Source organism: Elaeis guineensis, chromosome 8 (genome assembly GCF_000442705.2).
Source record: "Elaeis guineensis isolate ETL-2024a chromosome 8, EG11, whole genome shotgun sequence".
NCBI classification, from domain to species: domain Eukaryota; kingdom Viridiplantae; phylum Streptophyta; class Magnoliopsida; order Arecales; family Arecaceae; genus Elaeis; species Elaeis guineensis.
The window spans coordinates 133271699-133296123 of record NC_026000.2 but is presented as its reverse complement, the minus strand read 5'-3'; the positions used below and the strand labels follow the sequence as shown (position 1 = coordinate 133296123).

Below are 24425 nucleotides of genomic sequence, written 5' to 3'. Positions count from 1 at the left end.
CTATAGAAAAACTTCACGTTTGGATGCCCTCCACCAAGATGAGAAGGTGAGTCTCCCTTTCTTCCTCCCCTCTTTTGCAATTTTTTTCTTTTCTTTTCTTCTTGTTGAAAATATTCTTTAAATTGAGAGATTTATAAATTAGTGAATGAACTATCATAGTCACGTCTATGTTAGGAAAATATAATAAAAAGTATTATAATTACTTAAATGATGTTTCTATATCAATTTAAGTATTTCATGAGAGTTTCTATTCAACCATTATGAAGTTCACTATTAATGTGCAAAAGCAATTTGGCTATTGAATCCTTTATTTATCATAATTTGCTATCCTATTATATGTCATTTCAAAAATTGTTGAAAAAGGAGAAAAAACTGCATCCTAAGTATCTCGCATGGACTGTATTAGTGACTCTGGTATTAATGACAAGAGTCTTTTTATGAAGGCTCGACTTATGTATAGTTCTCCATTCATTACATAAATATCAGTATTGATCATATCGATATTAATGATAAGAGTTTATGTTTGATTATTGTTGCTTAACGAACAACAAAAATTTAATTATTGAAGCCATCTATTTATTATAATTTATTATATTTCAATATAATAGTGGAAAAAAAAAAAAATTATACCTGTGAGTCAAGCATGTGATATGCTAATATATACTATGAAGTACTCTCCATTCGTCATATAGATAATACTATTAATAGCACCAATATTAATGTGTTCAATCATCATTAAAGCTCATTAGTTAATATGTAATAAAAATTTGACTATTAAATCTTTTATTATTATAATTTATTATATTATCTATTGTATTAAAAAATTAAAAAATGAACAAAGGGTACCCATAGATTATAGGAGCTAATGTTAATGACATTAGTATTAATAATGAAAGTTTCTACTTTCTCGATAATTATTAAACTTCATTACTTAATATATGATAGAAATTTAATTATTGTAGTATTCTATTTATTATAATTTGTTATATTACTATACTGCATTTCAGGAATCGTTGAAAAAAGGAGAAAAAAATTATATTCTATGCATTATATGGGTTATATTCTAATATATCTAAAATAAAGGCTTAGCTTGTATGGAGTTTTCCATTCGTAATATAGATATCAGTATTAATGGCACCAATATTAGTATGTTTGGTTATTATTAAAGTTTATTACTTAATAAGCAACATATATTAATGGTGTCATACTAATTTGCTTGGCCATCATTAAAGTTCCTTGATATGCAAAATAAAATTGGTTATTGAAGCCTTCTATTTATTACAATGTCATATTATATTTCAAAATAGTGAGAAAAAAAGAGAAAAAATTATAACTTGTACATCATATGGAGCGATTATAAATAATAGGGGTTTTTTCTTAGAGGCTCAACTTGTACAAAATTTTTAGTTCATTGTATGGATGTTGATACTAATGATGAAAGTTTCTATTCGATCGTAATATAGTATTACTTAATGTGCACAAAAAAAATGAATATTGAAACCTTCTATTTATTATAATTTGTTATATTATTATATTACATTTCAAGATTAATTGAAAAGAGAAGAAAAATCGAATCCTATGCACCGTGCAAGTCATATGCTATCTAAAAGGGACTTCCTTTCAATTATTATTTTTGTTATCCAACCATTCATGCAATCAAAAGATATGAAAAATTAAAATGATCCTATGACAATTAAGCTCAATATAGGAAAAATAAAAGAATGCAGACAATGTGATGTAGACAATTGGGTTCTAGCATAAGTTTTGGTGTGTTGTGTGTGTGTGTGTATATATAGCAAATGAAGAATACAAAAAGATGAATTCAATAAAAAAGCTAATTCAAGATCAATGAGAAAATTAAAAAGAAAAACTAGTAGAAAGAATAAAGAGAACTAGAAGGAACTAGAGAATATAAAGATAGTACTCTTTTACCTCATCACTAAGAGGGCTTTATTGTCATTTGGGTTTTGCTTGTCTTCTTCCAAGCATGTTGGGGTCAAGGACTCCACCAACTAGTCTACGTTGCTATCTATCGAGGTCACTCCGAAATCCACTAGAGTATGTGCAAAATCCACCATACAAAAATATTTTGGGAGCAAATACGATTTAATGTGCACTCAAAAGAAACAAGCTTTCACTAATATCAATTTTGAAAATATAGAGTGTTTCTATAGCTTTCTAGGGCCTCCTAAATTGGTAGACTTGTATGTGAGTGCCTTTAGAAATCGACTAAGACTTAAACAACCTACAAACGAAAGCTTGTAGAACAAATCTCATATATCATGAACACTTGTAAGCACTAAAATACTTCCGAGGATGACTTGGATGTTGATGCACCCTTAGATGACTTCTACTTCAAACCAAACTCAAAAACCTAATTGGGAGTGAGCTGCAGCCATCAAAATTGAACTGGGAGTGATTTTGCTGATTATAATTTGACAATAAGATTATATCGTTGGAATGCTTGCTGGTTACACCAATACTGCTTTAGTATATTTTTCATAACTTTCTTGTCTGAGCTCTAACTGAGGCTTTAAAGATCCAATTTGAGCTTTAAATACAATTTGTGTTGTCCATCATGAAATCATCATTCAAGTAGTTGTATAACTTTTAAGACTATGACTTAATCTAGTATTTATCTACTTCATAAAATATAAGGTCAAGAATCACCACATATCTTCTTTGCAAATATTCTTGGAAGAGTATAGAGGTGTCATCCGAGTTCTTGCAACAGCAAAGAACTTGGATTCAATCCCTGATCTATTACAGTATAATCCTCCGCACTCTTATGATTGCTCCATCTTTGATGATTTGATCTTTTATTTCAATCTTAAAACCCTTGATTTATGACGATCTTGGTCAAGTAGCCTGGATTTGCATCACAAGGTCACAAATATGTATGTATATATATATATATATATACTGTTGTGGAGACAACCAACCTCCCTACCTCAGACATCAACCAAGCAATTACATCGGGAGTTTACTAAAGATCTGTGCATCTAAAGATAGTTTAGCCTAATTAAATCCCCAGAGCCATTTTCATTATCCGCTCAAATATTGGTCGAAATTTTTACCGCTAAGGGTGTAATTATAGCCTGTAATGATGACACCACCACAAATATAATACTTGTTCACAACATATGCATGAAGGTATCCATATTGTAAGCTTGTTATTAAGTGTGATAACTCGGTCCAAAAAACTTGGGGTACAGGTCAATGAACTCCCCTCTAAATAAAGAGGGGGAAGGGGATCCTCAAATGAGTTCATTTTGAAAACACAAACTCTCTTTATCTCTTTTGACTATTCCTAAAGTTTTAGCTAATTTAAGCATTGAAGGATCTCCCATCAAACAAACTCTAGCTACTAAACTTTTGATTGTAGATGGTGAAGTTTCTCTCAAACTTATCTCCAGACCAACCTTTGACTCGATCCTTTACCGACTGTCCCAATATTTGTGGTAATAAATTGGTGTTAGAGGAAGGGCCCTAACTATCCCTATTTCAAAAGAGAGAGAAATACTGATAAAGACCAAAACTCAGAATACACCCACAACTTTGCACCAACGATCATCCCATCAGATTGACTAGCTAAATCAATATTCATAGTCCAGCCCATCCCAACCAGTGGTGGCGATGGATCAGCAATAGTTCACTAATTTAGTATAGTAGGTGCAAGCTCTCACTAATTATATTCTCTTTGGTAGCTTTTGTAGAGACTTCGATGATGGCCCTCCTTTCTCAACCACATTGATCATAGACTTGTTGGAAAATGCCATCATATGGTGATAGTTATGCATATAAAAATTTTAAAAAATTAAAAAATAGTGGAATAAAAAGTTTAAAATTATTTTTAAAACTTTTAATATTGTTCTAAAACAATCATGCAACATAACGACCCTTGTTATATCAGGACAATCTTATTTCAAAATGATATTAAAATTAATCTTTAATTAGATCTAATCTAATCTAGCATGCATGAAGATCATATCTCAACATAAATCTAGGTATCATCATATGTATAAGATTAAGATCTTCACAGAAATAAAAATCAAATTTTTATCTTTGCACGGATGATCTTCACCGCGATCCGATATTCCATGGATATCTTCAAGGTCCATTGAAGCCGTGATCCGATGATCTATGGATGTCCTCAAGATCTGTTGAAGCCACATGTGATGGCCTGGCCCGAACAAGAATTCCAGCCCACCAAAAAGCCCAAAATGAAAAAAAAAAGGAAGGAAAACAGGGGAGAAGACTCCCGAAGGGAGTCTTCTTCCTCTTCTCGCCGGCTCCCAATCGGAGTCGGAAACAATCTCCCTCTGATCCTATTTAAGGAGGAGATCCCTCCTCTCTCCTTTCCACCAAAGATCTGGAGCCCAGTTGGCGGTAATCACCAAAAAAATTCTCACAAAAACCCATCCTTGTGCCGTCCAATTGCTCGCCAGAAAAGCCTCGCCAGCATCGGAGGTAAGCCTCCTCCCCTTCCTCTCTTCTCCCTTGTCCTTCCCGTGCCGGTGTGCATGCTGCCAGCGATCGGAGTCGTCGAATTTTGTTGCGAAAGTAACCTTCATTTTTTTGCTGTTTTTCTTTGATTCCGATGCCGGTGTTTTTTGGCTCATTCGGGAGGCGAGTCGACCCCCTCCTGCCGACGGCCGCCCCACGTCGGCTGCATCGTCGGTCGGAACACCAACGAGGGGACCTCACGATCCCCTATTTTGGCCCAAAGGAACCTACGGGAAAGAAGAAAAGAAGAAGAAGAAGGAAAAGAAAAAAGAAAAAGAAAAGAAGAAGAAGAAGAAGGAAAAGAAAAGAAAAAGAAGAAAAAGAAAAGAAAAAGGAAAAGGAAAAGGAAAAAAGAAGAAGAAAAATAAAATAATAATAATATAATAATATAATAAATAGAATTTTCACTCCTCTCTCTTCCGTGAAGAAAAAGAAAAAAAAGGAAAGAAAAGAAGAAAGAAAATAAAAATAATAATAATAAATAAAATAAATTAATAAATAATGAGATAAATAATAAAATATGAGAAAGAAAATTTTTCTCTCTTCTCTCTCTCTTCAGCTTGAACTAGTATTTTCTCTCTCTAGAATTAGATTTTTTCTCTCTACTTTCTCCTCTAGAATCCTCCCTCTAGATTATTTCTCTCTCCTAAAATTTCTAAAATTTTGAGAAGAATGATGATGAATTTAAATAATTTTCATAATAGATTTTTGATCTGTGATCGTCGGACGGTACACCGACATCCACTTTGATCAGATCATGTATTTTTAGATTTTATTTCTCATGATCTTATTGAATTATCCACATGATAATTTTAGCATGATTTGATCTGATCGATCAAATTTATTGAATCATATTGTCTAAAGAATTCAAGATGAGCTTTCTCTCTTTAAAATTTTCTCTCTCTAGAATTTTTTTTCTCTAAAATATTCTCTCTCTTGATTGATTCTCTCTCTAAAAAGGTTAGTGAATGAAGAAATTTCTTTTAATAGTCCTGATCTAATTCTAATGAAGAACCCTGATCCATGATTGTCGGGTAGTGTACTGGTACTTACCTCGATCAGATCCGATATTTATCAATTTAATTATCCATGATCCCGATTTAATCATATGATTTGATCATGTTGATTTCATCAATCGAGATATTGGATCAATCGTAATGTTGGATTATATCGTCTGATCAATTTGAATTGTACCTCATGAATTCTCTCTCCTTTGATTTTCTCTCTCTATTTGATTTTATGAAATCGATGAAGAAATCTCGATCCTATCACTTCCTATTTGACTTGATCTGATAGTCAAACTTTGGATCATTTAGGTCCTAATTAGATTTTGATTAGATGAAATTAGATGATTGGACCCAATCTAAACCGTTAAAATATGGTATTCGTATTCTTTTTAATTATTGAAATTGATTCTGCATAGGATTGTGGATGTTTGATCATGGGATATTGCGATATGATCTATGAATAAAATTTTTGAAAAAAAATTTATAAAATTATATGAATTTATTGAAAATACGTTTGAGGTAAGTAATATTTTACTTTTTCTAGATTTATCGATAAATTATAATATATTTTTCTGACATGATTTGTGAAACAATGTATGAATTGGATGAATGGTATTTTGTTATGAAAATATCTTATTTGAAATGTTATGATGAAGCATGATTGAACATATTGATTTCATGATGCATTATATTGATTGATTTCATTATATATTTTATTATCGAAATTAGAATATGAAACATGATTTATGAAGAATTATGATATAAGAAACATTATGAATTAACAACCTGACTATATAAAGGACCCTACCAATGGGGGCATATACGTTGGCAATTGATTGTCCTGAGGGTTTATGTCGCCAGCGAGACCAGCGACATGTCGCCAGAGAGACCAGCGATAAATCGCCAGCGAGACCAGCGGTTCCAAAGGACATGGCTGCCAGATGATTCGCAGCCTACCGCAAGCAGATACGCGGTATTATGACCCTGCCACAGAAAAAATATGATCATTGCTCATAGTTGACGAAAAAAATTTAAGAACAAAAGAAATTAAAATTTGAAAAGAAATTTAAATTTTTAAAAAAGAAATAAATTTGGCATGAATTATGTTGCATAATTGAAATTGATTTCGAATTGATGAACTCTATATGCTTATTTTCTATAAATGATTATTTACTTAAATACCTGATGAAATTTGTTGAGAAGTGATCATTGCTTACTGAGCTGCCTAGCTCATTACCTCCTATTTTACTATTTTTACAGATATTGAGGAATTAAGATGATACAAGATATGAATGGAAAAGTGATCAGAAGCAGAATCTCTATACTTTTATTTTTGGTTGAAAGTCTTATTAAATTTGTTGTAAGACTATGAATCATTGTTGAATTTATTGAGATATTAAAGAAGAAATTTAGATCATTATGTTTTAGATTTTGAATTATTGACTAATTATTCTGCTGTTGTTTTAAGATAGCATGATAAGATGCCTTGCATGCTTATGGGAAGAGTTTTCTATAAGTATGCGGCGGTTGCCATGACCCTCGATTCACAATCTCGGGTCGGGGGCGTGATAATTAAAGTGGTATCAGAGCATGAGTGGATAAATTATGAAACATAGAATCAGATATAGAATGGATGTAAGTGGATAGACACCAGGGATATTATAGTGTAGATCTTTGATGATTGTAGTGGGAGAAATATTTATAAATTTTGATTAAACATCGAGATTATGTATGAAAGGATCACAAGAGATTATGACATATAGAATTTAAAATATGATGGATAATCTATAGATCATGATATGATTAGTTAGATCTTGATTGAAAGTAATTACAAAAGGATTGACATAAAATTTTACTGTGCATTATGGTTATTAATTTGATCATTGGTTATTCAAGTGAATCGTAACTTCAAATTCGATGTGAGAATAATACTATGATATTATTTCTAGTTGAGAAGTTGACTATTATTGGCAAGATAAAGATTTGATAATAAAATATTATTCCAGAATGAGCTAAGAAAAATCTTTTATGATGCTTGATTGGAATATTTATCGAAATTGAATTTGGTATGTGGATCATATATAAAGTGGCATATTAGGATGAATGCATATTTGAGGATATTGCAAAGAAGCCTATTTCTTATTGATGAAATTGATTTTGAGATTGAAGGATATTCATCATACTGGAATCTTTAATCATTATCCTTAGATCTAAATAATGGATCTTATTATGTCTCTTGGAGACTACATGATGTGTATGAAATTTCAATTTAAAGATTTCGTATCTAAGTTGATCAAGAGATTTTTTGATATTATTGTTGAGGTTGTTAATGAAAAATTGATATCTTCAGATTAAGATAAAAGATCTGATTTATATTTATTTCAGATTAAGGGATCCATGTGAATTTACAATTTAGAAATTTTGGATTTAGGAATTGATATGGAGTTCCTTTGCTTTTATTAACGAGGTCCCTAATTGAATCTACTATTAAATGGAGATTTGATTTTTGAAGCTTGTATGAATGTTATGAAAGGATATTTGATAGATATTGAAGGTCCTGATGATAGAAATTTTAGAAAAAAATAATGATTTGAAGTTCTTATATATTAAGATTATGTCCAAATTTGGTGGAGCATCGAAGGATTTTTTTTCTTCATTAATTTGATTTATAAGGATTTTTGATTTGAAAATTATCGAATTGAATTGATATGAGAATTGAGATTTGATTCATATTGATTATAGTAAATCTATATGATGGTTTAAATATGATATTGGACTCAAGGGTTAATCAAGATTATTGTACACCAGTAAAGGTATGAATGAAAATCGAAAGTTAATCTTTAATTTCAATTGAAATTTGAAATTTTAGGATAAAAAAATAATTTGATCAAACTTTTTTTGATGAACCTAAGAAATTTTGATTGTTAGATCAGAGTGCGCAGCGGAAGCATGGTAATCTGGACTACTTTGAGTAAGTCAGGAATGTTGACCCTTTGAGTTAAAGAATTATGATAGATGATATGGTTTGATACAAAAAATTTATTGATATTAGAAAGAATAATATTTTAAAATTTTAAATTATTTTTGGATATCCCTAATGTGATTTTCAAAAGTAGAGCTTTCACCTACTATGCTACAAAAATAATTAGCATCCTAATTTTAGGATGAGTGGATCCTTGATTTTTGGTTTTTGATTTAGAATATTTAGAGATAAATTTTTTCTATCCTAGAATTAAATTTTATAATTTTCTATTTATTAAAAAAATTTGAGATTATTTATCGAATAATAATTTTGATCTTAGATTATTATACTCAAATATTTATCTCCAGGATATAATAAATTTGAAGTTAGAACTCTTTTGATTATTATTATTTCTCTGACTGAATAGAAAAGATTGAGGTTATCTATTGATATTGATGATTATTCTACAAAAGATGGATTGGAGTTATTTATAATTTAATTTGATAATGAATCGATTAATTAAGAGTTGTTAATATTTAGATAAAGCAAATTGATATACTTACTTAGAATAGAGATTTTGATTTTGATTATAAGAAAAAAAATATAGTTTTGATTTAGATCAATTTTTGAGTTATTAATTTTTATTATGGAATGACTTAATAATAAAATTTGCTTCAAGAATTAGAATATTTAAGAGTTTGAGGGTTTGAGTAAGAAAATTTCGATGACTAGAAATAGTGATATTGATTTAATCAACAATGATGATATTGGTCTTTATGAAATGACTTAATGATGAAGTTGTATCGAGAATTAAAATATCAAAAGTTCGAGAATGAGATTGAAATGATAAATCTGCAACCTTTGAAAGTATGAATAAGAGAAAATATTTTTGAATTTTGATTGATTAGGATATCATCAAATGATTCATAGAAGTATGTTTTTCTATCTTATGATGGGTTAAAATTAAGAGTGGATAATATTTTGAAAAAAAAAATGAATGATGATGATAATGAAGTTCTTATGCAAGAATAGAGATATTGACCTTCTTCTATTCATAAGAGATAGATTTGATTTTAATTTGAGTCATGAGATATTGAACATTAATTTTTACAGAAAATGAGATCATAATTTTGAAATCTTGAAATATTGAAAATCTTTGAGATATTGATCTTGATAAATAAGAAAATGGATGGTTCCATTTCAGATCAATATTTGATGTATTTATTTTTTCCTTATGGAATGATTTAAGAATAAATTTATATCAAGAATTAGAATATTGAAATATTTGTGGATGAGATTCAAGTAAGAAACTATGAAGACTCAGGCAAAAAAATTTTTGAGGACGAAATTTCTTTTAGAGGGGAAGAATGTGATGGCCTGGCCCGAACAAGAATTTCAGCCCACCAAAAAGCCCAAAACGAAAAAAAAAAAGGAAGGAAAACATGGGAGAAGACTCCCTTTGGGAGTCTTCTTCCTCCTCTCTTCGGCTCCCAATCGGAGTCGGAAACGATCTCCCTCCGGTCCTATTTAAGGAGGAGATCTCTCCTCTCTCCTTTCCACCAAAGATCTGGAGCCCAGTCGGTGGCAATCGCTGAAAAAATTCTCACGAAAACCCGTCCTTGTGCCATCCAATTGCTCATCGAAAAAGCCTCGCCGACATCGGAGGTAAGCCTCCTCCCCTTCCTCTCTTCTCCCTTGTCCTTCCTGTGCCAGTGTGCACGCTCGCCGGCGACCGGAGTCACTGGATTTTGTTGCGGAAGTAACCTTCATTTTTTTGCTGTTTTTCTTTGATTCCGACGTCGGTGGTCACCACCGACCACCGGTTTGGGCTCATTTGGGCGACGAGGCGCCCCCTCCCTGCCGACGATCGCCCCACGTCGGTTGCGCCATCGGTCGGAACACCAATGAGGGGACCTCACGGTCCCCTGTTTTGGCCCAAAGGAACCCACGGGAAAGAAGAAAAGAAGAAGAAGAAGAAGGAAAAGAAAAAAGAAAAAGAAAAGAAGAAAAAGGAAAAGAAAAGAAAAAGAAGAAAAAGAAAAGAAAAAGGAAAAGGAAAAAAAAGAAAGAAGAAAAATATAATAATATAATAAATAAGATTTTCTCTCCTCTCTCTTTCGTGAAGAAAAAGAAAAAAAAAAGAAAAGAAAAGAAGAAAGAAAATAAAAAATAATAATAATAAATAAAATAAATTAATAAATAATGAGATAAATAATAAAATATGAGAAAGAGAGTTTTTCTCTCTCTTCAGCTTGAACTAGTATTTTCTCTCTCTAGAATTAGACTTTTTCTCTCTATTTTCTCTCTAGAATCCTCCCTCTAGATTATTTCTCTCTCCTAAAATTTATAGAATTTTGAGAAGAATGATGATGAATTTAAATAATTTTCATGATGAATTTTTGATCTGTGATCGTCGGATGGTATACCGACATCCACTTTGATCAGATCAGTATTTTTAGATTTTATTTCTCATGATCTTATTGAATTATCCACATGATAATTTCAGCATGATTTGATCTGATCGATCAGAATTTGTTGAATCATATTGTCTGAAGAATTCAAGATAAGCTTTCTCTCTCTAAAATTTTCTCTCTCTAAAATATTCTCTCTCTTGATTGATTCTCTCTCTAAAAAGGTTAGTGAATGAAGAAATTTTTTTTAATAGTCCTGATCTGATTCTAATGAAGAACCCTGATCCATAGTTGTCGGACAGTGTACTGGTACTTACCTCGATCAGATCCGATATTTATCAATTTAATTATCCATGATCCTGATTTAATCATATGATTTGATCATGTTGATTTCATCAATTGAGATATTGGATCAATCGTAATGTTGGATTGTATCGTCTGATCAATTTGAATTATACCTCATAAATTCTCTCTCCTCTGATTTTCTCTCTCTATTTGATTTTATGAAATCGATGAGGAAATCTCGATCCTATCACTTCTTATTCGACTTGATCTGATAGTCAAACTTTGGATCATTTAGGTCCTAATTAGATTTTGATTAGATGAAATTAGATGATCGGACCCAATCTAAACCGTTGAAATATGGTATTCGTATTTTTTCTAATTATTGAAATTGATTCTGTATAAGATTGTGGATGTTTGATCATGGGATATTGCGATATGATCTACGAATAGAATTTTTGGAAGAAAATTTATAAAATTATATGGATTTATTGAAAATGCGTTTGAGATAAGTAATGTTTCACTTTTTTTAGATTTATCGATAAATTATAATATATTTTTCTGACATGATTTGTGAAACAATGCATGAATTGGATGAATGGTATTTTGTTATGAAAATATCTTATTTAAAATGTTATGATGAAGCATGATTGAACATATTGATTTCATGATGCATTATATTGATTGATTTCGATACTACATGATTATATATTTTATTATCGAAATTAGAATATGAAACATGATTTATGAAGAATTATGATATAAGAAACATTATGAATTGACAACCTGACTATGTAAAGGACCCTGCCAATGGGGGCATATACGTTGGTAATTGATTGTCCTGAGGGTTTATGTCGCCAGCGAGACCAGCGACATATCGCCAGAGGGACTAGCGACAAACCGCCAGTGAGACCAGCAGTTCCAAAGGACATGGCTGCCAGATGATTCGCAGCCTACCGCAAGCAGATACGCGGTATTATGATCCTGCCACAGAAAAAATATGGTCATTACTCATGGTTGACGAAAAGAATTTAAGAACAAAAGAAATTGAAATTTGAAAAGAAACTTGAATTTTCAAAAAAAAAATGAATTTGGCATGAATTATGTTGCATAATTGAAATTGATTTCGAATTGATGAACTCTATATGCTTATTTTTTATAAATGATTATTTACTTAAATGCCTGATGAAATCTGTTGAGAAGTGATCATTGCTTATTGAGCTGTCTAGCTCATTACCTCTTATTTTACTGTTTTTACAGATGTTGAGGAATTAAGATGATACAAGATATGAATGGAAGAATGATCAGAAGCAGAATCTCTATACTTTTATTTTCGGTTGAAAGTCTTATTAAATTTGATGTAAGGACTATGAATCATTGTTGAATTTATTGAGATATTAAAGAAAAAATTTAAATCATTATGTTTTGAATTTTGAATTATTGACTAATTATTCCGCTGTTGTTTTAAGATAGCATGATAAGATGCCTTGCATGCTTATGGGAAGAGTTTTCTATAAGTATGCGGTGGTTGCCATGACCCTCGATTCACAATCTCGGGTTGGGGGCGTGACACCACATAAATATCTGACCTCTATAGATATCCATACGAAGCTAATCTAATCAGGAGATTTCGATCTCACCGGGATGCTAGCTTCCTTGCAGAGATCGCTCCTTAGATTGTCAAATCTTTTCTTTCTTTTAATTCTCTTCTCAAAAAAATTAAAGAAATCTATATGAGAAGCAAAAAATTAGATCTAATCTATTTTTTTTTTCTCTTCTTAAGAGAAATGAAAGAAGATGTAAAGAAGGAAGAAGATGAAAGATCAAATCTCTCTTCTTTCTTTTTTATTTCGTCCAATGCTTGAACTGAATCTGAAGGAAAAGACAAGAGATGAGGCATCTAACTCTTAGACCAAGAGAGAAAGAGAGAGAAAAGGAAAGGCATCCAACTCTTTGGACATCTAGAAGCACATGAGGGAGAGAGATTGGCATCCAACCCTTGAACCCCATGCCCTCTTCCCTTTTGTGCACCAATCTAATTTCTCACACATGCTCCTTGCTTCCTCTTATTTTCTTCATGCTATATCCCACATAATTCACCATGAGATTAGATAAGGAGGCACCCCTTTATCTCCTTTCTAAACCATAACAACTTAGGGTTTGTTAGGAGTTAGTTAGAGTCCTTAAAAGAGAAGAACTCTACCATGTTGCCACCTCCTTTATTTTTGCACCCCACCTTCTCCATGCAAATAAAACACATGGTGAAACTTGGTTGGGCATCCCATATAAAGTGTGGATAAGGAAAGAGAGTCTCAGTCTAATAGGACTCTGAAATCCTAACTTAATTTCAAACCGATTCGCATCTAATTCGAATCTAGTTTGAGTCAAACTCGATTAGGAATTAAGTTCAAATCCTATTTGAACTAGAAAATCAAATTAAATCAGATCCAATCAGATTTTAAATTTAATTTTTCTTGAGGTGTGATCACCCTTGGATCAAGTCAAACACTTGATCCAAGTCCACTTGGGTTTGGATCCAAATCCAAATTGGTTTAGGTTTCATAATGAGTCAACAATTGATCTAGTCTAAACAGTTTAGACCAATGAAACCCAATCCGATTCAAATTCTAAACAAATTCAATCAAATTAAATCAAATAAACTAATAATAATTATAAATTAATCCTCCTATAACTTACTAACTCTTAGTAAGTCCTCCGTATAACTTTTACATATTGGTCCAATCATTAATAAAATTGATAATTGAATTTTTTTATGATTCAAAATTATGATTTAACAATCTGATCAATCAGGATCTCTTCTGTGTGTGATCCTATAAATTTTATTATGTCTGATAGTGAGATATATTTTGATCTCTATCAAAATATCATTGAAATTCTTTTCAATAGATTAAAATAATTCCAACTCACCAACTGAGAATTATTGATCATCAAAATAATTCTCATTAGTCCCACAATTCATCAATAATATCTAGCAGTATATAGTGGCAACTCAGCAAAATAGAAAGAATGAACCTTTAGGATATTTACCGTGTGATTTAGTTCTTCTATTGTGAGTTCCGACAATATGGAGGTTATGAAAAACTCATCAAATCCTATCATCTGTCATATGTAAGATTTACTCGACTTGAGTTCTTATATAAAAACTATGAAAATACTTTTCTATCACTCACTTTATCCTGGCTAAGGTCTTCTAAACTTAGTCTCCTAAATCATATAGGATTTCTCCTTTTCTACTAAGATCGATAGATCCCTTCAAGGTGCACACCCTACTTCTATAATAAATCTACTGCAACCATTCTGTACCACAAGGATCCGAATGACTAGGGATCAAGTGAATGTATAGTCAAACTACAGCAAGTCCGTTATGAGTAGTTGAGACACCGCAAATCAAAGAACCATTCACACCACTACAGTATCAAAAAAGTCACTGACGAATGAGTAGATATCTATGTGACTTCTCGTATTGATCATGCTCGATACTTTTATTTTCTAACAAACATCTGCACTCTCATTTCAGTATCCCCACACTGTAGATTCGAGACTTATCTATCTAAAGAAAAGCTATCTGTACACCAATCTAACTGGATCAATACCATCTTCGTGATGATCTATCGATCGAAAGTAATTTAAAAATTAACCATCAATTATACACATCTTAAATTCTTAATTCTTGAAAATATGTATCATTATCTTATTAATTCTCTAGACGATTTATAGACATATACACTATATGAATGAAAATTAACTGTCTTAATTAATTAGATCAAGTATAAAATTATGTCCTAAAAAAAATTAATATATCGGTCTGATTGGTTTCTAGGACATACATCTAACAAGACTCAAGCTCCCACTCGAGCTTAGCAATCTTCGTAGACCTTGACCGCCGCCTTCTCCATCATAGCCTAACTCTCTAACACTACAGCCCTTTCTCAGGAAGACTGAAGCTTGGCCCTAATTCGATGTGACTCCTAGGTGGTTGGCTTCACCCTCTCCTCAACAACTCTCAATCTCTCCTTGCTTGTGTTCATCTGATCCTTTCTGACTTTCATCCAAGCCTCAACTACTCAGGATTTCTCCTTATTCGAGTGACTCAATCAATCAAAGCTAACGAGCCCCTCATGGAGAATAGTGATATCGTGAGTCAGCTGGAAAGAAAAATATAAGTCAGGATATTAATTTAACATAGAAAAAAATAATCTAAGTAAGATAAAGCCTTACCTTGAGGAATGTAGTATAGCTGGTGTTCAATATCTTATCCAAAGGATGAGACTTCCTCACTGACTAGTCGGCCGGCAATAGAACTAGCTTCATCAGCTCTTGGGCAAGCTGATGGTTGTGAAGCTCGGAGTTGCTAGCCCAGACTCTATCCCTAAGGAAGGGATATCCTTCTTATTTCTGAATGAGGGTGTTCACTCGCTGCCTCCAACACAGCTGGCTCTGATGCAACTTCAGGTGGTGCAGAGGATAGCCCGATAAGTGGAGTTGCTGAATGTTCGGGCATTAGAGATCAGTGGAGAAGTGAGAATGGGTCTGAAAATTGACCCAACTCTATGATGGTCAACGGAGCCTTGACGATCATGGGGTCATTGTCAACCTCCACTAGCTTTGAGCTGAACACCCTAAGAGTCAACGTAGGTGGAGGTGGAGTCACCCTTGGCTTTGAGGTTGACCTCCGCTCTGAAGTTCTTACTCTCTTGGAGGAAGAGGCTCCTCAGGAAGAAGATTCTTCTTGTGATGATCTTGACCTCTTCTTCAATGTGCTATAGATGCAGACTACATTGGGCCTCATTGCTATAACTGAGAAGAAAAGTTAGAATAATAATCAATGAAAGAACAAAAATCAAAATACAGAGGAGCCAAATTGTATCGTGGAGGTTCGTCAAACTCAAACTTGCTTCATACAACATCTTCTTGGTCAATAATTCGCACCATGACAACATCTCAACATGGAACAGTGCCTAATAATCCTCCTCATCCTGGAAAATAAGATAAGGGTTCTTATTCAGAGCCAATATGGACTTGCATCAAATCCAGCTAAAGCCAAAGGGATGATCAGTGGAGATAAAAAAAATTACTCTTCCACTCATGCACCAAGGAGGGCCACCCCTTGATGAACTGGCGACCACTTTAAGAAGTGAAATATCTACTAGCCCCTCTCTTGGGGATGCCTCTTCATGGTGAATTGGACTCGAAAGAGGGAACATCTCGATTGAAAGTGGAGAAAATAGCACATGATAATCGAAAAATACAAATGATTTGAAAGGAGTTGGGAGCAAGGCAAGCTTGGAAGACCTAGTAGAAGTCATGTAAACTACAAATGAAAGGATATAAAGAAAATTAGAGATCAACGCAAAGAGACTTCTCGTATATCCTGAAACACCCCATAAATACTCGGGTCACTTGATAACCTTGACTCAGGACCTCCAAGCAATACCGACTTGGGATGAAGTACTGAATCTGAAGCCTTTCCAGATGGGACTCAATAATTATGGCCTCCTCATTGTCCCATCTATAAATCATCTCAAGTCGTTGAATCGGGCTCTCATAGCGTTGGGACTCAAGAGATACAGATTGGGATATGAGGAGCCTACCTTGATAGAGGCCCGAGTTCTATCCTTGGACACAGTCGGGGGTGTGGGCAGTCGAGAACCCCGACTGCCTAGCCGATTCTCATCACCAGCTTTGCTATCATGTCTAGCTATGAATGAGATTGAAAGAAGAAAAAAAATGAAGAAAGCAGCAAAAGAAGCAATGAAAGAATGAATCAAAAAGAATCGAAAGAGAAGGTTGAAGAGGCACAAACTAGTGATGGCAATAGTGACTGAACTCGAAAATGAAAGGATAGCTAGTGCCACAGAAGACGACAACAACAAAGAATGGTGGCGACACTAGGGCGCAAACTAATGGAGTGACTGGATTCACCCGCATGAGAGCAATTAGGCAAATGAAGGAAGAAAAAGAGGGGAAAACAACCTATTTATGCTCTCTACTTATGGCCAAGATCAACATGATGGTTAGATGTATCGACTTTTGATCTTGATATGTGGCAGCATCTACAACACCCAATCATGCGATTTTTTACCTCATCGATCTTCAGATTATGCCACATACCCTGATCCACATACTTTTGCTTGAGATCAACTAAATCTCACCATATGGCCACAACGGGTTAGAGGATGAACTTTAGGATCATCATTTCAAATCATAACGGTGGCTGTCCTAATTTTCATGCCTTATCATGGCAATGCGACTATCAAAATATCACATTAAATGCTAGTCGAGAACTTTTCATTTCACCTTCAAAATGGAATTATCTCAAAGTAAGAGTTTCCATCCCGAATTCTAGTTAACAGTTGAGGTCAAACAAAATATAAGAAACTAGCTACTCTCTTTGCTCGAAGTGACGAGATCACTTCGGACTCGAAATGGGGGCAAGTATTGTGTAGGTGACCAACCTAACCTCGGACATCAACCGAGCAACCACCTCGGGAGTTTACCAACAACTAGTGCATCCAGAGACAATTTGGCCTAATTAAATCTCCAGAGTCGTTTCCGTCACTTACTCAAATATGGGTCGAAATTTCTATCACTGAGGCCATAATTTTGTCTCATAACGATTACACTACCAAGATATAATAACTGCTCACAATATATACCTAAAGATGCCCATGTTATAAGTCCATTATTAAATGTCATAACTAGGTCGGGGAAATCTAAGGTGATCAATGGACTCTCCCCTCTATATAAAGAGGGAGAAAGAAAACTCTCAGATAAGTTCATTTTAAAATACAAATTCTCTCTCTCTCTCTTTCAACTATTTTTGAAGTTTCGACTAATTAAAGGTCTCCTATCAGACAAATGATGAGTGCACTTTTGATTGCAGATGGTGGAGCTGACCTCCAGCTCGATCCTTTACCAACTTCATCTGGAATTTTGCGGCAACATATACTTTGTAACACATGGTTGGATAATTGATATAAGATATAAATGCAAAACTATACTTGATAATATTTGATTGGATAATTGATATAATATTCGGATCATCCTTTGATGCTAGTTGGATTAGGCTTTTCCAAATCTGAGTCACAGGTATCAAGTCAACCTGGAAGGTGTTGGTTTGTCGCCGCAAGATGCCATCACCAGGCCTTCGGTGGGGCGATGCGATCTAATAAGACGCCTGTGAGGCCATCCCAGATCCCAGAAATAAAAGGAGAGGACGAAGCGAGTTGGACGACGAGGAGTTTGAGAGCAGGCTAACCGATTCCGATGATGGTAAGAGTGGCAACGTATTTCATGATGTCCTTCAGGGCCTTCCTCTTCTGGCAGTCCATGGAGAAATTTCATGTCTGGATCACCCTCCACCAAGATGAGAAGGTGAGTCTCCCTTTCTCCCTCCCCCTTTCTGCATTTTTTTCCCTCTTTTTCTTTTTCTCTTATTTGTTTCCTGATTTATTAGGGTTTAGTTGTTTAACAAAGGTGTAGATTGTTATTCCTTTCGAATCACTGTCTATTTTTTTTTTTAATCCTCATTCATGTGATTGTTAAGTTGTAGAGTGTCGAAGTACTCAAAAAAATTATTGTCTATAATTTCTCTGTAACCAGTGATGATGCATCATGATTACGCTTATTTTGTCTTTGGAAAGTTATGAATCTGGCAGGATCCAGGTATTGGATTTTGTATCGGGGAAATAATTAATAGAGATCGGTTGGATTCGAATTTGGAGGTGGTTTAAGCCAGCATGGATATTGGTAAAGCTTTAGATTTTGAAGTTATAGGAGCAAGGGGAACTGCGAGGTTAATTGAGTTTGTTTTGGCTAGATGTGGGGAAAGGAAACGATAATAACTTAGAAGAAAAAGGAGGTGATTTTATCGAGTAGTCCAATTGCTTCTATCGAAATTCCATCTTGTACAGGGAGTAGATTTAGGAGAGGGTACTCAAGGTTGAGATGAGTTATGAGGCTAACCGAAACCCTAATTTCTCCTTTGCTAGGAAAGTCAACCATTGAATTTTTTCTTTTCTAGTGAGCAATTATAGGAAAAATTTAAATCTTTAACAGACTAGGCTGCACATGGAATTGATGGATTTGCACAAAACTTATGATTGGAAATTCAAAGGAGTTATTTGGTGGGAAGCATTGTGAATGACATATATATATAGACAAAACCAAGGTCACCTAAGAGGGAGAAGTAACGGTAAGTGTTGGTAATGAAGCTTGTGTAAAGACCCTAGCACTAATGGCAAGGACTCTATCAAGGGTCCTATCTTTAATTCTTATATGATGTAGTGATATCTTAATTGAACCTACCATGCAAAATGTAGATTTGAGAAAATATTTCAATTCTCATTTTCTCAATATCCTGCAAAATTCTCAGGTCATAAGGAATGCAGCCATTGCCTAGAGGCAATATATCAGCTATGGGTTGAAAAGGATCAACCAAAAATTGAGGCAAATAGAAGAAGAAGTAAAGGATGAATGAATCATTTATTTCGTCCACTTTTTGTATACATTATCTCTGTACTTTTATATTTCTATACTTAATCTAGTCTATTTTTGATTTAATTTAACTAAACTGGTAAAGAACATTAGTCCAAACTGAAGATAATGTAAAAGACATTTATATCTCTAATCTCGTTTGTCTCTTTAAGTTTGTAGTAAGTTTGTTGAAGAAACATCCTTTAACACACCTAAAACATCAGGAAAAAAAGAAAAAATACATCTTATCTTGAAACCTAAAATTACAAATAATTTTAACTAAAATGGATTTAAAACTCATATTATTGCCCCAAAAGTTGTTTTCCTGGAATAATACCTGAACTTATCTTTTTTAAAAACATCAAATTAAATTTCAAACACTAAAATTATATTGAAACTTAAAAGTTTCTTAAAACTGAAAAATACAGGCCCCTAAACAATTAAAATTTAAACCAACTCTATACAGACCAACATAAAAGGAAAAGGCTTGAATATGGCCTTTTGGGTTAATATCCTCCCTCACAATCTGTTGGCTTAACTTCCACTTGGGTTGCATCAATTCCCTTGCTAATTGGAATTTAACTCCGAAGAACTTGGCTTGACCACCTTTTGAACAGGCCTCACCTAAAGCTTTCTTTCCACTTGAGGTGATTGGGGGCAATATTATCCAAACTCACTACCTTGTGAAAGAACACTATACTCCACATCCAATTCTGTTGTTAATCTCTATTGAAGTGGTCCAGTCATTAATGAGAAAAAGGCAAGTTACATGACTTTTTGTTTTTCATGACTAGATTTAGGGAGTGTTTGATTCACAACCGGAATTAGAATGAGAATGAAAATAAGAATCGAAATAGTTTGGAATCGAAATCAGAATGACCAAATCCTCCGAAGTGTTTGGTTCGTGACTGAAATCGGAATCGAAATTAAAATGAAAATTTGAATCCATAGAGGAGAATAGAGATTGAGTTTTATATAGATTGAGCCATTCCCATTCCATCCCAGAATCGGAATCGAAATGAGACTCCTCCCAACCAAACGGATGGGATGGGAGTCACCCATTCCAATTTCGATTCCAGACCTCCACTCCCTCCAACCAAACACCTCTTTAGTGACTCTTACAAACACCTATCTATATACCTAGAATGATCGTGACAAATTAAGAAATTGACAAAACACTGTGTTAGCACAATATTTCAATAACTTTCACTATTTTATTCCCTCGGAGAGAGTAGAATTGATTGTTGTTTGAGGACAGATTATGAAGTCAGCATGCATACAACTGAAAATTATGTCATTTTACATGAATATCATTTACTTTGTTCCATTTACTTAGATATTATATGTACCTTAGGAACTACTCCCATTTGAGTCCAATAAAAAGATGGCTGAAGTGTCAAATCTCATCAAAGAAGGCAGTCAAGCTTCAAGTTGAGAATAAAACTCCTAGATATCTGAGGTTTGATTAAAATAGTGCCTTTAAACGCTAGGGAATTTATCAAATCATGAACCTCATAAATTTTGTTATACTCAAACTTTGTTAGACTTGAGGTCTGGTAAGAAAAGTCTTATACCTTAGTCTTCATAACCTTTTCATCTAATACAACCACTAGTTTAGAAAAATGCTTAGTCCCTACCTAGATGCTCTCTAAGGCAAAGCGGCCTATGAGCACCCTACATAGGTTTGGGTAGCCTGAGCTTAAGTGTGCCCTTTGACAGTCTCTTCGCCTTCCATGGGCATCTAGATCAGGTGCCAAACATTTTAAATAATTCTATTTGGTTTTCTAGAGCTGGTACTTGGTACCCTTTAACCAGGAGTCGAACTTGTACTATGTAACCCCATTCCCTTTCTCAGTTTGATGAAGCAACCATTAACCTCAAACCCCTAATCTGTTGTAGAGGCTTGAGAAAATGGAGGAAGAGAGAGGGGAGAGGGGGGGTGTAACAGCAACATGCAGTTTTAGTGGTTGGAGAGTGGTGGTTGTTGGAATCAGCAACATCTTTTGTCTCTAATATTGTTGTAGCACTTTCAGGCCATCATAACACCTAGATGCATCTGATCGTGGCAACCCAAAATCATATGTAATTTGGGTTTAAGTAGCTTTTTTATATGTTGACTAATGATTATGAAAGTTAGGACTATAATTGTAGTTGAAGATACTTAAAATTCCAAATTAAGTTTCAAAATAAAGACTCATCTAAAAACTTACGTGAATCCCCTAGAATAAACAGCTAAAGCCAACTCTCTTCAACTCAAAATAAATAGGACAAAACTAGAAGTTGACCTTTTGAATTCTAAATCACCCTTTTTAACTCCCTGAGCTTGATTCTCCATGAAGTTGCATTGCTTCTACATTTGAACTATATTAATTCCCCCCTTCTGTTAGGAGTTTGGTTCAAACACAATTTTGCCCAAACCTTGTGCAGGTAGTTTAGCAAATATTATTCATAACATGTTGAAGTATTAGTCAACTATATGTTTGTGACATGCATGGGATGATAGGATTATAACTGAAAGGGAAAGAAGGAAAAAGTGAACAACTGATTAATGAAATTAGGTGCCCTATTTTATGCAGCATGTCTTGATGGAAATATGAAGCAGTGTGATTAGATAAATGTGATGATATTCGATTTTGGTCATTGTCAGGAATGTAAAGGATGGTATTAAAGAAAAACAAATACTATATTTTTATGGTAAAGTTGCAAAGTTGATTGCAAATAACTTTAGGGCTGTTAAATTTGCAGTTCCACAATTTAGTGTTGCTTAAAAAATTCAAACAGTCATATTAGATCACAGTTTACGTTATGGCTTGTTTGCATGCTATAAGATCTTTTGAGTCTGGTAAATTCTTCTTGGTGGGACTTCTGTTCGACTATTTCCTTTACAAATATGGCGGTAGCCAGGTGGTTCGAAGAGATTGGGCAAGTAGGCCATAGCTTATCTACTTTTTTAGGGATAAGAAATATCACCTTGGAAAAGAGATTACTAATCCCTGAAAAATAAGGATTAGTTGTTGTCAGCTGCTCCAATCTCTTTGAACCAACCCCTCTCCAACATATTTATAAAGGAAACAGTTGAACCTAAAGCCACAACAAGGAGACTTCATGGGAGGCTAAGATTGTTTGGTGTCCAAATAGTCCCTTAAAGCATTCCGTGGAATACATTATAAACATTATTACGAAACTATTTTAGTTCTTATAGCCACTTCTTAATTCCTAAACTCAAAAGAAATTTCGAATCAAAACTTTGGTTGTTTGATTATAGTTTCATCGAGGATCAATTAATTCTTATAAACGTTAAATATTGTGACCTTTTTCTCTTTTAGCTGCAAAAGATATTGCTTGATATGATAACAACTTCTTTCACTCCGTTTAAGTAGGGCAATGTTGTTTACACATAAATCTAGATTATCTTGATATAAAAATTTACGACCATGCATCTAGTGTCTGCACATCTGCATGCTTGCATCCGTACTTTTGGAATGTTGTTACTCCATTTCGTTTAGTTATTTTACTGTATAAATAGTGAAGTAAAATTAAGTATGTAATGAAGGTGTCAGTATCGTCTGTCATCACTATTATTTTTTCTATTTTCAGAAATAAAAAATTAAAAATTTATTCTTCTAAATTTTTAAAAATACAAACATGGTATAATCAATTATTTAAAAAACATAAATATGGCAATGGTGGGGAGGTGATGGTAGTAGTGATGGAGATAATGAAGACATGTAGTGTTGGTGGTGGGAGTGACGATGGTGACTACAGAGATAAAGGTGGTGGTCAGGACACCAGCAATAGCAGAGACAACAATGATAGATGAGATGTAGTGGAGATGATGGTAACGGTGGTGGTGGTAGGGGTGTCAGTTGTGTAGTGAAGACAGCAATGATGATGGCGGTGGTTGGAATGATGGAGGCGACTATTGCGATGGTAATGGAGACGACGGTATTTCTTTCATCTTTTCTGAAAATAATAAACTAATTTTTGAAAATAAAAAATTTAATAATAGCATGAATTTTTTTCTCGATTTCTGTGATTTCATTTTAAAGTAGAAAATAAGAAAAAAAAGATGCCAAACAGGCCCAAACTTGTCTCTTAGGCTAACTTCTTTAGCGGTGTTTATTGCTACCAACTAATTACATTTGCCATTTGGACAGAAAATAATGAAGGTTTAAAGTTCCAACAATCATCCATATTAAGATATGTTGCATACCTATCAACCAGAAGGAAGTATAAGTGAATAATTGAATAAATAAGAAATATCATACTTTTTTATCGATATCAAATAAGACTCTTACATGAGAACTCAGATTGTTATATTTGCATATGTACATCTTGGTAGTATGGGTACATTCCCTTTCTTGGTTGTTTGCGTGTTGCAAATGCACTTGACTATCTGCATAAGGGACATCGTTTGTGCTTTAGAAGCAGATACAATTATGGATCCTGTTCCTAATAGCAAGGGAACATATTCCAAAAATTAAGATCACCCAAGTCTTAAATTTATTTCTCATAATATTTTAGAATCAATGGTCATACAGCTATTTTTCTTTCAAGCTTTAATGAGATATGTGCGCATTTGTGCCTTCAAGATATAATTACTTTCTTCTTTTTTTTCCATTTATTGTATGGACTTCTGAAACGCTGGGTCATGACTACATACTAGAAGTAAATCCATTGTTTTCTTCAATGTTTTGTGTGATTCCTTTTGGAAAATGGGTTTCAAGGACAAAGTTTCCTGCTTTCTGTTGCGGCCAATCC

The 24425-nt window shown here is 33.7% G+C and overlaps 1 protein-coding gene across 1 annotated transcript; it reads left to right on the top strand.

Moving 5' to 3' along the window:
• The first annotated feature begins 18430 nt into the window (after window positions 1–18430).
• Window positions 18431–18922, top strand: LOC109506161 (uncharacterized). Its single transcript, XM_073242799.1, has 2 exons — window positions 18431–18563; window positions 18848–18922. The coding sequence occupies exons 1-2, from the start codon at window positions 18456–18458 to the stop codon at window positions 18920–18922; spliced, it is 183 nt and encodes a 60-aa protein (XP_073098900.1). The 5' UTR covers window positions 18431–18455.
• Window positions 18923–24425: the final 5503 nt, after the last annotated feature.

Excerpts from the sequence above, each read along its gene's own strand:
- LOC109506161 (XM_073242799.1), top strand. The coding sequence starts at position 18,456 with ATGATGGTAAGAGTGGCAACGTATTTCATGATGTCCTTCAGGGCCTTC. Across the intron at positions 18,564-18,847 it reads CCCTCCACCAAGATGAGAAG|GATCCAGGTATTGGATTTTG; the intron begins GTGAGTCTCCCT and ends TGAATCTGGCAG.